We start from the raw sequence: 14,340 nt of genomic DNA, 5'->3' as shown, positions 1-14,340 counted from the left end.
GGTTAAAATTATAATTTTTATTTTAGAAGGGGTTAAAAATAATTTCTGTATTTAACAAGGGTGTCAAGGCCATGCCCTTTGGTTACGCCACTACAAAGGAGCTATATATGGACCATTTTTCTGACTAGTGACAACCTTATGTTAGGACCACAATATTAATAGATTACATGCTTATAAGTCAAGTGAAGTGATAACTTAATTTGGAAAAGAAAATTTAAAGCTCGATCTAGATTTAGTTTATTTAAATATTTTGTTTCATTATTTAAATTTATAATTTTATATTAAAATATTTTTATAATTAAATTTGAAAAAAAAAAATTTAAATTCAAGATAAAAGAAAATATTTGTCCAACGAAACGGAGTACAATATAAATGTAAGTTTACAAAGTAAAGGCAACCCAATAAATGACAAACCAATTGTGGAATTGCACGTTACCACCGCGTGTGATGGAATAGCAATATCTCAACTTAAAAAATATGAATTATGGTTGTCAACAATCAACATATACGTTGCCCCATCAAATTTCATTTTCAATTGGTGTATGAAAGTCTCTTAATTTCCAATATTACTTTAACTATATAATTTTATTTATTTAATAATATTAATTTTTGAATAATTTTTATTACAATTTTTAATAATGTAATATCTACATCACTGAAAAAATTTTACATTACCTCAATCAAACAATGAATTTATAAATTCTAATCATATGAAGAATAATAACATATCTAATAACGCGTTAAATAATTTTATCGCTAAAAATAATCTTACTTCTTATGAACCAAACGTAATACTACATGTTTTCTTCTACTAAAGATTAAAAAATTGTTTCATTAAGCTAAAATATATATATTTCAACATTATCTTGCCATACTATGTCAATATTAATTTCGTGACATACAATATTTGATTATTTTATATTCTTTGTCAATTTAACAAACCTAATGGACAGAGGCGAATTTGTGGGGTGGTAGGGCCTAACCCCTCCTAAAATGGAAAATTATTGTTTTGGCTTTTTAGAAAATTTTAAAATTTTAAATTAGTAAAGGTAAAATTATACTTTGGTCTTCTAAAATTATGAAAATTTAATTTAATCTTTTAAAATTTATAAATATATATAAAATTTATAAAGATATAGACTATTAAAAATTTAAATTTCATTTCAAACCCTTAAAAAATATTCTGGCTTTGCCCCTGTTAATGGAGCTTGATTAATTATTTTGTCATTGATAAAAACTTAATTTTGGATATAAAATTTTAAGAATGATTTGGTTAATTTTTTAAATTTCTAAGGAGAGCTTCACCCTTTAGGTTTTTGTTTTCTTTGAGCCGAACTCTCCCTTTCATTTCGAATAAAATTGATGAAGCCATACAAAGTTTCCTTCTCACAAGAAAATAAACAATATCCATTGCAACCTAGTAAATATCATTTCATATTTGGAAATTTATTTTAATGTGTAATTTGATATATAAATTTTGATTTAGTGTAATTATATATATGAAATTTTAACTACGGTTCAAATATATACATAAATTTTAATTTGATTCAATTATACATATTTAAAGAAATAAATACATCAAATTATTTTTATATATGATAATTATAATTATTTGCGTATATAATATATAAACATAAAATAATGCTATATCAATTATTGTATCAATAATTTGTGAAAATTTGATCAAATCAAAATTTTATGTATAAAATTCTTGTATAATTTTAAGATTTATATATCTCACCTTCTATTTACTTACTCATAGGATGAAATTAATGTTAGAAATATATGAAAAGTTTGTTTATACAAAACAAGTGTATCTAAATGGTAGGGGAGCAATGATCACCCCTCTGAATGTATATATATAGTAGGAAGTGTAACATCAATTGGCCATGGCCATTCTACGATCAATCCCCCGCTAGTGGGAGCTGCTTTGTGTGAAGATGCACAGGATCGATGGACAAAATACACAGCCAGTGAGGAAGAAGGAAATAGGTAGCCAAAAATATGATTACGAACACCCGAGATCGGCTTCTTCACCGACCGGCAGTCTTCGAGGGTCGGTGCAGTATATTTGGCTTGTACACTATAGGCAATAGAGGCTTGCTATGATCAAATAAGAATTTCTTTGGTTCACAATATTGTTTTCCTGTAATAGATTTTCAGCCTTGAACTTCGAAAAGATAAAAGAAACGAGGCTTTCATCCCTTCTAAGCATTGTTATGGTGAAGCTTCCTAATTGGATGAAGGTTTTACTTTGTTGGTTGGCTTCTATTTATCGTAAATACGTATATACTAATTATATGAACAACGTAAATCTTGCTTATTAAAAAAGCAATTATCTTATTAAATATGATTGATAATATCTATTTTCTTAACATATTAAATTTAAATTGTTAGCGAATGAATATGATGTGTATGTTTTAAATATTTTTTTTTATATCAAAATTAGTGTTTAACACTAAACGAAAAAACTTAATTAATATAATATTGAAACTTCAAAGGCTTAGAATATTTTCTACGTTTAGGATCAATTTAAAATTGAGGGATAATATATAGGCATTTAGTGCAATTAATCCATTTCTAAAGTATATAAATAAAGTTAAGGACAAATCTCAAAATTATACATAAATTTTACTTCAATTTGTAATTAGATATATGAACTTTGATTTGATACAATTATACACATGAAATTTAAATTATAGTTCTAATGTATACATTAAACTTTAATTTTATTTTAATCATATATATTTACAGAAACAAATACATTAACTTTTATATTAGATAAATATAATTATATGTATATACACAAAGCGAAGCTAGAGGTATTGGCAGGAGCCTTGTCCTCCCCTAAAATTGAAAAATTTTAGTTTAATCTCTTTAAAAATAATAAAATTACAAATTAATCTATGGTAAAATTGCTTTCTGCCCTCTCTTGAGTATGAAAAAATATATTTAGACTCTTCAAAAATAATAAAATTATAAATTAGTACATGATACCATTACATTTTCATCTCTTAAAATTTTTATAATTTAATTTTACTCCCTTTAAAAATTTCTAACTTCGGCCTATATAAATATAATATAATTTTATATTAATATTTGTTTTAATAATTTATTAGAATTTGATTAAATAAAAGTTTTACATATAAAATTATATAAAATTACATATTAAAATGTATATTTTTAAAATTTATGGCATAAAATTGAAACAAATTCTTTGGACTGGTGCGAAGAATACACGCCACATACATATTCTGGCACAGAGAAAACTAGAAGAAAGAGAATTGTTAAAAGTAAAAAATAAAACAAAATATAAAAATGGCGCAAAATTTATCCGTTAGCCAAAACAAGAAACAGGAACGAGGGAAAAGATCGAAATAAAAATTAAAAAAAAAATAGTAGGCTTAGACGACAGGGAAGCGAAGGTATTGTTGTCCTCCTCACTTTCTCCGTAAACCAGAGGGCAAAGCTGCTCTATTCGCGATTAAGCTCGAGATATAAATCTGAATTTTCTTTGAACAAGATGGACAGAACCTGCGCCGTTTAAGGACTGAGGGAAGCTATCATGAATCCAACCACGCGCCGACATTTGGAGTGGAAGTTCTCTCAAGTCTTCGGCGAAAGAAGCCCCGATGACGAAATTCAAGACGGTTAGTCGTCTTTTCTTTTTATCTGTTTCTCTAGCGAATGTTGTTTTGTTTGCTTGAATTGATTTAAGAAAGTTGTGTTTTAGCTACTGTCTGGCTGATCCTGATGAGCAATTGTCGTTATTTGTTTTTTAAAAAAGATTGTTTGGAATTGAGAATTTGCTTGTTTGAAACGAAATGAAAGAGTATATGTGTTTATTTTCCAGCTGATAGAATATCGACGGTTGAATTTGACAAGAGTGGCAATTACGTTGCTGTTGGAGATCGAGGCGGTCGGATCGTGATATTCGAGACGAAGGATGGAAAAAATGTGAGAATTTCTCAGTTTTATTACGAATTTATCTTCAATACGTTAAGCTAAGCTTAGATTTGTTTTGATTATTACTATACTTTTTCCCTTACTAATTCCGAAAGCCAAGACCAAAAAGTGTGTTAGAATGAGATAGCACTAGACACTTTAATAATGAAAATTTTTCTTCACTAGGAAAATGTGTGATTTTACTTTATCCATTTGCATATTTTTAAATAAATGGTATGATGTTGCTTCCTTTTACTTTTTAAGAACTTTTGGGAATGTAGAAATGTAAGTAGCTAAAAGCAATAGCTAAAGTAAAAATTCAAAGGAAGACGTCTTATTCAAAAGAGAAAAAAAATCCTTATTGGTTGTTATGTGTTAGGCTTGCATTGCAACTGTATTGTTTGTTTTATTATCTTCTTTTACAATTGCTTCATAGACAGCCGACCAGCACTATTCCCGAAATCAACTGGAGCAGTTGGATTATGTCTCTTTAAACCACCCTGAATATCGATATAAAACTGAATTCCAGAGTCATGAACCTGAGGTATGCTTACATCTGAAACAGTGTCATGTCTTCTGTGATCTTATATTCTTTTATAGTGGTTCTTGATGGCATTTTCCTTTTCATAGTTCGATTATTTGAAGAGCCTGGAGATTGAAGAGAAGATCAACAAACTCAAATGGTGTACAAGTCTAAGTGGGTCACTCTTTATCCTTTCAACGAATGATAAGACAATTAAACTGTGGAAGGTGTGGATTATTAGGACTTTTAACTTCTGATAACTTGCTCTTTCATTTTGCTTTACATGAGATACATTGCAATGCAAAATTTAAAAGAATTTTGTCTTTTTGTATGAATGAGGCTTCATCATTCATTCGAACCTTACCATTTTGATTTCCATTGTGCCTTAGTTTAGCAGAGTGGTAATGCTTTGCTTTTCTCTCATTCTTTTTGCTCAACACTTATCACTAAGATTAAGCCCAAGATGTTGGCATCTATGTTGATAAATTACTCCATTGTTGTGCACTTCATCATGGCGTTGTGAATGAAAATTCTTTTGGTTTATGGAGCCAGGTAAAAGATAGAAAGGTGAAGAAAGCCAGGGAAATTGATTCTCCTCATCAATTGCTCTCTTCAGAAAATACTCTTCTGTCTGAAAAGAGTTTTATGAATGAGCAAGGCATACCATCTTTTGCTAATGGCAATCATGTAGAAAGTGGAGTTAACAGTATTTTCCCATCTCAAGAACTGCGTTCTAAGGTATGTATGAGTTGACTAGGGCAGAGATCCTACAGAGCTACTGTTTTAGTTTGTTCTGAATGCAAGGTTATTTAGTAGCTTTTTATGTTACAAGATTGCCAACTATGAAGACACTGCTTATGCAAGATGTAGAAGGGTGTATGCTCATGCTCATGATTTTAATATCAACTCAATTTCAAATAATAGGTAAATCCTCCATCAAGAAACTTCATTGTATGCCTTTTTGGTTTTGCTTTTTTCTTTTAACAGAAAGAGAATTTTGTACTTTCCTTCCTTACTCATTATTGTTGCAGTCAACTTAGGAAGGGCATTCAACAGAGTATATAACTGGAAGTTCAGAACTTTTTGCTGCATCTAAGGGATGATCTTGTTTCCTAACCCTTTTGCAGTGATGGTGAGACGTTTATATCTGCAGATGATCTCAGGATAAACTTGTGGAACCTTGAAGTTAGTAATCAGTCATTTAATATCATTGACATGAAGCCATCAAATATGGAGGAGCTTACTGGTAATGGTTATTATTGTTTTGTTTCTTTTTCATTTCAAAATATGCTGTTTGTTATCTTTATTTTTAAATTTCAAAATGTTCTTGTTTGTCTTTACATTTTGTAGATGAAAGTATTGAATTTGCTCTTGTTTGTCTTTACATTTTGTAGTGAGAGGAGGTAACTGTTAAGATTGGTGACTACTGTGTATTTCTCATTGTTTAGTTGGTTGAATCATAGTTAAGATCTGGCTTAGTTGTGAAGCTCCCTTATCCATTGTAGTTCCAATGCAATTGATGTCAAGTCATTTGCTTCTTCTTTTGACAAGATAACCTGCCTATATTCAGACATTCTTAGCTACAGTTCTGATACTTATGACTAAGACCCTTTTTATCTGATTGTTTTTAACCCATTCCTGCTCAATCCTGTTTACTTTTTATTCAGAGGTCATAACATCAGCTGAATTCCATCCAATTCATTGTAACCTGCTTGCATATAGCAGCTCAAGAGGCTTTATTCGTCTAGTTGACATGCGGCAATCTGCATTGTGTGATTACAGTGCAAGGATGTGAGTTATGGTCCTCTTTCTTTCTTATGTTTTCAGCAGTTCGCTAGTTATTTTGACCAATGATTTCAGTTACAACCGACCTAGGAGTGGAGGTTTCTAATACTCATTATCTTCGGCTTCTATTACACAGATTTCAGGATGAAGAATGTCATGGGTCACGATCATTCCTTACTGAGATTGTTGCTTCCATAACTGATATAAAGTTTCCAGTTGATGGACGTCACATCTTAAGCCGTGACTACATGAACCTTAAGGTGCCTAACCTAGATTGAGTGTTACTTGTAAATATGAAATGTAATTTTCGAGGAATTTTCTTTCATAGTTCAATACTCGTCCATATGGATTGGTGAGACTTGTATGTTTATCCAAATTCAAAATAGAGTTTTGACTGGCTTCTTCATTTTCCCTGCTTTAGTTAATATTGTGTTGCTTTGCCAACAAGTTGTTTATTCTTTTAAACATTTTTCTTTCTAATAAATAAGATAAGAGGCTGTTTTCTGACATTTAGCTCAATTATGGGACTCTGCATTTGGAAAGGAGCAAACACACCAGAGATATTCTTTGTTTTTAAGAAATCGTGTTTTCTGATCCTGTCTATTTTTTTGCATGGTTTCTTGTTTTCCCCTGAACTCTGCATCTATTATATATTTCTAAATTCCTAATTCTTTCTAAAATAATATGAACAGATGCGTCCTGTTTGGTGATCAGTGAGTATATCATACTCTGAATATTATAAAAATATGAAAAGATGCATCAAACATGGTGATATATATATCATATTGTGAATGCAAATAATGTGCTTATGTCTTCTATTAACTGATGATTTTCTTTTTATGTTTTAGCTATGGGATATGCACATGGATTCTTCACCAGTTGCTACATTCAAAATTCACGAACACTTACGCCCGAAGGTAGGTGCATATCCTTCCAATGCCTGTTTATCTGTACGATAACTCTTGTGGAAGTTCATACATTATAAATGGGCACCATTGTTTTGTATTAATGATGTTATTAACGAGATAAATTTCTGAAAGTTATGACTTGTTTTATTGTTGATAGCTTGCAATTTATCAATGCAGTTATGCGATTTGTATAACAATGACTCCATATTTGATAAATTTGAGTGCTGCCTCAGTGGAGATGGACTTCATTTTGCAACTGGATCTTATAGGTTTTCCATTTCCCTACTACTTTATGTCCCACGTATTTAGATCTCCAATTTCGCCGACCTAACGCATTTGTAATAACATGAATATCTTTTTCTTTTTGACTCAGTAATCTCTTACGAATCTTCTTTCATGGTGGTGGGAGTGACGAGGGGGCTACGATAGAAGCTAGCAAAGATCCGAACAGGTTAGCTGCATCTTTTCTTTCTCTTATATCATCTGGTCTGATCACAGAAAAACACTCATTAGTAAAACAATGACATTTTAAAATTAGGATTGGCATTAAGATTTACATCTTTTGTCAATTTAAGCCTGCATTCTCTGTTTTTTTAATTAATTAAATTTAATTCTCTGTTTGTTATAGGGCTAACCGTTTTGAAATGTTATATTTTAGCTTTTATGATCTTTTTATATTTCTATAATTTTTAAATTATTTGTTGTTGTGATATACAAAACAAATTATATTATGTACACGCAGTCATGTCAATATTGTCAAAAAAATTTAATATTTTAATTAGCATTTTAGTTTAAAAGAAGTGATTCGACCTTTTACTTTCTTAAAATCAATAACAAAATTTTAGCTAAAAAAAATAAAAATTAAATTAACAAAAAAATGTGATCATTGTGGGCTAAATTTGCCAATATCCATTTAGGATTTAGTAGAGCAGTAATGTTAGTACAATTTCGGTTATGCTTCAGTCCATCTCTGACTGAGCGTTGTATTTTGTACTTTTTCTTTTTGTTTCTCAAGTATTAAAAATAGGAAGCCACTTCCAAGGGCAAGAAGATCATCTCTAAGTAACCTTACCCGCGGGTTTTACAAACAAGGTATAGTAGTCTCTTTGCCCTCTCTTACTCGCATCAAGCAATGCATATTAACGATGGAAATATGTGAAGGCTTTTATATTAGTCGAATATATTTTGGCTTTTATACTTAAAAAATAGATAAAATATTATAATATTTTAAATTAAAGTGTAAATTGATCATTATGTTAAAATTTTTATTCATTTTTACATTTAAATATTGATTTCTATATATTATCAGAAGATATATTGATTTCTATATATTATCATAAGATATATTTGACAGATCACGTGTTATTGTTTGCTTATACCGTTAGATGACTATTTTTTTGGTCAATTGTACAATAAATAATTTACTTATTTTTTGAAGAGCAAAATACAATTTAATTCTTAATACAAAAACTTTTATGATACTTTTACTGCCTATTAACCTCTAAATGATAATCGAGCTACTAATATATTAATTTTGTTACCCTAATGACATAAGCAGGTCACGAAAGCACAAGCGTTGTTGATGAATATTCGTTGAACTCGAGTTCTAAGTTGCAACATCTCGCATGGCATCCATGTACATACTTGATTGCTTGTGCTTCCGGTAATAGCTTGTTTTTCTACCATGCTTAGTTACCCTCTATATACGTGCTTTCAAGACTGCGTTTTACTGGTTTACCATGAGTAAAAATGTACAAGTTCTGCATAATCAAATTCGATAATTTGAAGCCTTTGTCCTGATTAACATGTATAAAAGACAGGTAGGCTCATTTCATAACATTGTCACCATATCTCATCAACAAAAATTCATGTTCAAATGTGCTCAGTCAATGTCCAAATATTTGAAGCAATGAGAGAATTGACCAAGCAAAAGATACCTTCCGATGAGAAACCTACCATGTATACATTTTCAAGTTTAAACAACTTGTGTTTTAGAGTTACTTTAGTAGCAAAGGAACAACAAGTACAATACAAGACATTATTTAATGTTCCAAGCGAATAATCATAAAATTAACATAGTTTTAACACCAAGGTTCAACAGGTTTAGTTTAATAATCCATGCAACCCCAAACATACTAGATATTGTTCGAAATTCCAAGAAGCAAAGCCCAACAAAACAGATGTTCAAAATACAAGCACTCCCTTAACAGTAGAACATAACACGCTTGACATTTTCCTTGAGGGCAGGCAGAGGTCTGACGGCAGCACTAGCACCAGGTCCTCTTGTGCTACGCCCACCAGCAGCTGCAGCTCCACCTCCACGCCCTGCAGCTGTGGCACTTGTCATTGATCCACTGTCTGATGTTTCTGGTTCCATATAAAACCGAGCTCGGAATGCAGCAAGATGTGCGTAGTACGCAGGGGGAACTGCACACATTTGTTAGTTTAAAGATTGTTAAACTGGGGCAAGGAGTCGAAAACTAAAAGACAGAACTCAATTTCTATTTGGATGACTAGAACTTACCAATAGACACTGATCGTGTGCACCTTGCATATCTGCAAAAGGTTAAAATAAGTTCAGATACCAAATCATATTACTGCCTCACAAAAAGAAAAAGATGAGGCAAAGAACATACGTATAGCAAAGGTTATTTGTGAGAGATTGTAATGCATCAGCTGTAAACTTGTTCTCATCCCATAGCACATGGTAATGAGCTGGACGGCTTGTACCCTGTACCAAGGTGGATAAAATATTAAAAACACAATAGTACGACCAACTAATCTAATAATGCCAAAGCAGACACAAAGATATAAACATTCTAGTACAGAAATGAAAGCAAATCAAACCTGAATCCCAGCATGGCTGCATAGGTAGAAGTCAAACTCCGTTGGGTGACAAATTTTGGAGTCCACCACAGTGCCTGTAGAAAACATAAAGGATTTAAGTTATAGATTATGAGACAAAAGTGAAACCATAGTAAATTTAAAACAGATAACTCCTTACCAGGCAAAATGTTCCCACTCCTGTCTACAGCACGGCGATCACTATGATTGTTAGCAAACAACCTTGTATGATGCCTTTTTGCACCACAACAAAAGTAACAGGAGGCTGATAATTTGGCTCCAACGAGGCACATGCCTGAGGTTAAATGAGTAGAGAGTCAACTTGATGGCGAGTGAATGAGATACAGAGTTTTTAAACTACAAACTGACGTTCGAATTGTTGGTAGTAATGTAGTCAACAGAACGACCTTACCTTACGAATAGCATCAAGTTCATATAACAGAACTTGATAGAACTGGCCTTCGCTGACACCATCCCTGCATATAGAAAATAAAAACATTACTAAATTAATAAAACCAAGAGAAAGAAGGGGCAAGGAGGGAGAATAAAAGGAGCTCGACGGTACCTGTAGAATATAATGCGCTGTGGCTTCTGTCCAGTGGCTCGTCGGAAAGATATTAGGAGCTCCCTGTATCACCAGAGAACAAAAATAAGAAACCAAATTCAAATAAACTACACTTGAAATCTATGAAATGGATCAAGTAAATAATTAAAAAGCACATGAAGAAAACCTTACTTAATCATGCCACCAGAAACAGTCCCCCTTACGGGATCCTGCCATGTCTTGAATAAATCTTGGATGAGCTCCTGACGATGAGCTTGAGCACAAACCAGGCCAGCATACTTTGTAACCTCTGGCCAATCTTGAGAGGCAACAACCTGAATATTTTTTATGATTACAATTTCAAATACAACAATCATGAAAAGAAAAAGCAAGCACAAAAATAGATAAGAAAGCATACAGCTGCAATAGAAGGGCTTGAATCCTCCCCAGGGTGAGGATGGGTAACATCAGCGCCAAAAATTATAGTTGGACGGTCACTGACAAGAGGTATCCTTCGTGATATTGCATCAACAAGAACAGTATTTCTTCCCCCAACCTTTACATTAATTTCAATGCCACATTGGCCAAATATTGTTTGCTCATTCTAAATACATGTTTAGTCAAGCAGCACTGGGAAACAATACCAAGATCAGTCTCACAAATCCTTTTCAAATCACCTGCAAGGGAAATAGAATGATTCAGAGATCAGCATGAATCTTTTTAAAGAAACAAATTTCAGACCAGAAAATTTATACCATAAAGAGAGCCATTATTATCTGGAAGAATAACAATAAGCAGGTCAATCTCTTTGTTCTGGGGCTGCAGTTTAATCATGGCATCATGATATCGTGTTTCAAAACCTTCTCAACAGACTCAGGACGAGCACTAATTGGAGAAGCACTGGTTCAGGATTAAAGGCCTGCAAATGACATGAGTGTCAATGTTAAAAAGAACTCTATTCAAAATAAAACAGTACCAAATTGAGATCACAAAGACAGACTAATGTCAGAGTGTACTACAAATCCCTTACCATGCCAGAGATATAACACATTTGTGCAAGCTCATAACAAAACCCCCGTGCCACACTATCTTGGACTAGCCGAGAAAAGTTTATGCAGATCCAGTTGTTTACAGTCCCACCATTAACCATTTTCTGCAACAAAATAATTAGAAATCAGAAAAAGCACCATTTGAGATAGAACAGATGAACTTCATGCAGTTAGGATACCTATAACTCCTTTTCTTTCAAGTAGATAACGAAGTTATTTATCTATTCTACCTATAGATTCAGTATGGTAAAGACTAGTTTAAATTAAAACCAAATACACAGTGAGAATGGAAAGTCAACAACTAAAATGTATGACCTAGCTTGAAACAGTAAGAGATACCTTGTTCATCATATCCATTGCCCAACCTGAGGCAGGCAATCCTTCTCTCTACCAGTATCATGATATTTAAGCTGCACAGAGAACAAAATCAATCACAAATAAAAATATGGAAGGAATTATAAAATTGCAGAAAAATAACACAATAATTGATAACTTACCCACGGCGGAGGCAGAATACGCGCTTCAACTGAAGCAAGCTTCTCACTGATTTTAATTCCAAATTCCTTAGCATAAGGGTCTTCATGATAAGCATTATGTTGCACCGTCTATAAAGGAATATAAGAAATTAGTCCGCCAGTAACAAACCATCAACTTAATTGACAATTTTGTCTAAGAAAAAGTTCAAGCAAAAGATGATAGTAAGACACAAATATGATATAGATTTTAGATCCAAAGGTAATCACAAGATGGATATTATATTAGGTCTCACTTATTATTTAGCACTTGAGTTGAACACAGTTTGGCATACACAATAATTATATTTTTACAAGGCAATGTTCACATGAAAACTACAGAAAATAAAAATAAAAGGAGACAATTTAAGTAGTTTGATGCAAATTATTGCAATGCAAATTATTGCAGACTAACAGTCACATCCACCCATCATACAAAAAAAGAAAAAAATAGTGAGGCGAGATAAAGCGAAAGTGTAAGAAACACAAAAGAAAAAGCAAAAATGTCGGACCTTCATAATATCATACCTCTTTCCTGAGGACGCTGGCAGGTGACCTTCAGTAAAGCAGTAATCTGTTTCTCATTCAATCTCTTCGAGTACCTCTGACCCTCAACAATCTTGCATACCTACGTGAATTACAAGTCATTAGCATGCATATCATATACCAATTACCACCTCAGTCTAAGGAATTTACCTCCATTGGCAATAATTTGGTCTCTGCTGGTTTCCAACTTGTAGACAAGGCCATGGGCATGTGAATGATGAAACCGTAAGTTCATGAAAATACTCCACAACAGATTTCATTGTGCCTCTATATCTACAGGAAAACTATAAACAATAAAGCCTGTTAGAGAATAGGACCGACACCATATCACAAGTAACAGTTAGATCATTGCTCTAATATGGCCTAGTTTGCAAAGCACAATACCAGAAAAAGGTTATGTTCAATAATATTATGCGGCTTTTTAAAGATAATTATTTGCTTGAAACAGATGAACATTTTCTGTACTTACAGGTTAAAAAATAATGCATACAATCACATTACAAAAATAGAGATCCTCTAAAAGACATTACATAAAAGAATTATAGTATACTCACGTCAACTCTCTAGTTGCTTGTGATGTTAACCTGAATTCGATATTTTTCCGCATGTGCCAGTGTGTAACTTCTACTTGCTCCTCTAAGAGCCTTTTAATCTATCATACAAAAAAGAACACAAATGAACATGGTAGGATGATAACTAAAGGAGAACATAATTCCCTAGCAGACTTTTCACCTGCTGAAACAATGAATCAGCACAATCCCTATAATAGATGTCAGAAATAGTGGTTTCCAATAAGAGAGAATAATACAAAGATGACAAAGTAATCGGTACTTTATATTTCCAATCAGAAGGAATTTAAGAAATTCTTACCTTCACGCGATCAGCATCAGATAGTGTCTAGAAACATCACGGTTTAGCATTGTGTTACAAATCAATAACAGCAAAGGCTAATGAAAGCAGTAGAGACATATCTGTCCAGCAGATAATTGTACCATAAGACCAGGTTAGATTAAGGCACAGAGATAAATACAGGTGCAATGACATGTGAATAAACCACCCAGGCATGCAATATAGATCAAATGAAAGGTTGTCTCATAACAACAATACCAATATTCAGCGATAGTCCCATCTGTGTAGGACGAATGCTTTGATAAAACCACGCCAGCTTTCTAATCCCTCACCCAAAGCTGCTTCTCCCTAGGTCAGGTGAGTAGAATAACGTCCAACAGACAATACCTTACCCTCACATGTATCAAAATTTGAAGCCAAAGCAGTGTAACAGATAAAAAAATAATAACCAAAACGCAGTACCTGTAGTAGGTAATTCTCGAAGAACAAGTCAAGAACCTGAAGAGCTCCTGAGGTGCATCAGCTGTTTCCCTGCAAAAAGAGTCCAAAGGGCAGATCAGCACGAGCAGCCAATTTGATTACAACTTTAAAATCCCGCCCTTCTGCTCAAAATAATAATAAGTAATGGAACACAGATTCAACAAAAAACATTCAAGTCCCATTCCATACAACCCTATCACAGTCAGAAGGCATTTAGAATCATTGGCTGAGAAAACATTTTTATTTCCATTCATTTTCTGAAAAACAGTTTTGTTCTATTTCTATAGAAAAGTTTTAGGTTAACCCATTAATTGAAAACATTTCTTCTGTTTATATGAAACAAACCATTTTCTCT

At 32.6% G+C, this 14,340-nt stretch overlaps 1 protein-coding gene and 1 pseudogene across 1 annotated transcript; one reads left to right on the top strand and one right to left on the bottom strand.

The window, feature by feature from the left end:
* The first annotated feature begins 3,279 nt into the window (after positions 1 to 3,279).
* Positions 3,280 to 8,998, top strand: LOC107904762 (serine/threonine protein phosphatase 2A 55 kDa regulatory subunit B beta isoform). The gene is made up of 15 exons (XM_041083859.1): positions 3,280 to 3,425; positions 3,524 to 3,650; positions 3,854 to 3,957; positions 4,382 to 4,489; positions 4,576 to 4,695; positions 5,021 to 5,206; positions 5,301 to 5,392; positions 5,596 to 5,714; positions 6,136 to 6,259; positions 6,390 to 6,513; positions 7,102 to 7,170; positions 7,339 to 7,430; positions 7,535 to 7,612; positions 8,177 to 8,253; positions 8,720 to 8,998. The coding sequence occupies exons 2-15, from the start codon at positions 3,566 to 3,568 to the stop codon at positions 8,851 to 8,853; spliced, it is 1,512 nt and encodes a 503-aa protein (XP_040939793.1). The 5' UTR covers positions 3,280 to 3,425; positions 3,524 to 3,565; the 3' UTR covers positions 8,854 to 8,998.
* Positions 8,999 to 9,202: 204 nt separating this feature from the next.
* On the bottom strand, positions 9,203 to 12,860 carry LOC121211488 (protein argonaute 1-like; annotated as a pseudogene).
* Between the last annotated feature and the right edge of the window lie 1,480 nt (positions 12,861 to 14,340).

Source organism: Gossypium hirsutum, chromosome A12 (assembly GCF_007990345.1).
Source record: "Gossypium hirsutum isolate 1008001.06 chromosome A12, Gossypium_hirsutum_v2.1, whole genome shotgun sequence".
NCBI classification, from domain to species: Eukaryota; Viridiplantae; Streptophyta; class Magnoliopsida; order Malvales; family Malvaceae; genus Gossypium; species Gossypium hirsutum.
Note: the sequence above shows the minus strand (reverse complement) of the source record. Positions and strands in the feature narration are given on the sequence as shown.

Bases quoted from the DNA above. Each gene is read 5' to 3' on its own strand.
- LOC107904762 (XM_041083859.1), top strand. From the start codon at position 3,566: ATGAATCCAACCACGCGCCGACATTTGGAGTGGAAGTTCTCTCAAGTC. The intron at 6,260-6,389 runs GTGAGTTATGGT...TCTATTACACAG, and splicing joins TGTGATTACAGTGCAAGGAT to ATTTCAGGATGAAGAATGTC. The intron at 7,171-7,338 runs GTAGGTGCATAT...TTATCAATGCAG, and splicing joins ACGAACACTTACGCCCGAAG to TTATGCGATTTGTATAACAA.